The sequence below is a fragment of the Limulus polyphemus genome, unplaced genomic scaffold, assembly GCF_000517525.1.
Source record: "Limulus polyphemus unplaced genomic scaffold, Limulus_polyphemus-2.1.2 Scaffold118, whole genome shotgun sequence".
NCBI lineage: Eukaryota > Metazoa > Arthropoda > Merostomata > Xiphosura > Limulidae > Limulus > Limulus polyphemus.
Window position 1 is genome coordinate 556875 of NW_013665728.1, and position 1654 is coordinate 558528.

Here is a 1654-nt window from a genome sequence, read left to right on the forward strand (position 1 = left end):
AACTATATATATATATATATATATAAAACATTAATAGGATCACATACCTTTGTCGGACATTTTCTGAAGATCTTCTTTAGAACATGTTGACGGCAAGCAGATTCCAACACGGTAGGAAAGATAGTTGAAATAGTGTGCATTTTTCGAGATAATATTAAATACCTAATAATAGGGAAATATAAAAATAATATACTATAAAGCATGTAATTTTACAGAACTAAGACCGTGAATCATCCAAAGATCTTTAACTTTATTATATTCAACAAAGTCGCTAAAAACGAGATATCGTATGCGTATTTCGAATTCAAACGATTCTCAGCGTTTGTTTTTTAAAAGTGAGATTAGGTATTCATAAATAAAAATCCAATGCCTATTTTTCTTCAACATAACGAACCAGAGTTGTGTTGTTTACAGTTCTTAAGTTGATCGGTAATTTCTATATCAACAAGGCCTACCATGGCCTGGTGGTTAGGGCGTTCGACTCGCGGGATCGAATCCCCCTCACATGCTTGCCCTTTCAACCGTGAAGGCGTTATAATGTGACGGCCGATCCTACTGTTCATTGGTAAAAGATTAGCCCAAGAGTTGGCGCTGGGTGTTGTTGACTATCTGCCTTTCTTTTAGTCTATCACTGCTAAATTAGGGACAGCCAGCGCAGACGCCCTCGTATAGCTTTGCGCGAAATTCAAACCAAACTAAACCAAACTAGGCATTCACAACTCTTAATGCTTATAAATAACAATTACACAGTCAGTGTTATTAGCTTAAATAGAATACACATATATATATATTACGCAAGCATTTATTCTTCCAGCACATGCTGGGTACAGTTCTGGTTTTAATATATTCCTATAGTACCATGACTACATTAATATATACGAAAGCAAATATTGAATTTGGTACTCAGTCAAATTTTATTGGCTAAAAATGGCTGACTTACGTATAATAAGACTCAAGTACTATTCCCTAATAATCCACGTTACAACATGAAAATTTGTAATCTGATAAGAAGTGCATGTTACTGGTTAAAACAAACTGCTTAGTTTAACAAAACTCGTAGCTGTGGTTCGCCAAAAGTATTGAATAAAGCTGTGATTCTTGGATTTTTCGTGCTTCATGAGCCCCTAATAAAGTTTATTCAAATAATCAAATGTTACTGGTTAAAACTTACTTCTCACTTACAACACCAATCATACATATAGTTGGCTACCTTCACACGGTTAGAATCATCCAGTCCACGTTACACTAAATTCGAATATACAGCCTACCGATAATTAAATTGATACTCCCGAAAATACAAATATATCATTTTCATTATTTCATCTAAAAATAACCTCGACGTTTAAAAACAAACAACTCCGTAAAGGCCACAGAATACAAACAGCTACGCTAACAAAATTATCCTGAAAATTAACGGTATTTCCACGAGGTCATAAACTGTACGATACCGCTGTTCACAGAGAATAGGGTGATAATTCTGTTCTGATCGCACTAGAAAAAGTTTCTGCAGGCTTTGGCGCTCAAAAGTAACAGAGCAACCCCCCACTGTTGCAGAACAGGAGCTATACCATCAGAAGTTATCTTTTTCGATGACGAGGAACCCACTTTGAGACTAATAATGGCTGGAGACGGCTTAAATGGGTAATGAAGAAAA

General features: G+C 35.6%; 1 protein-coding gene across 1 annotated transcript in view; it reads right to left on the bottom strand.

Moving 5' to 3' along the window:
• The window catches only part of LOC106472170 (O-acyltransferase like protein-like), a 21403-nt gene that overhangs the window by 17061 nt on the left and 2688 nt on the right, over window positions 1-1654 (bottom strand). Inside the window, exon 3 of the mRNA XM_022401656.1 lies at window positions 48-162. Coding sequence (XP_022257364.1) covers window positions 48-162 — 115 coding nt within the window. The remainder of the gene's footprint in view (window positions 1-47; window positions 163-1654) is intronic.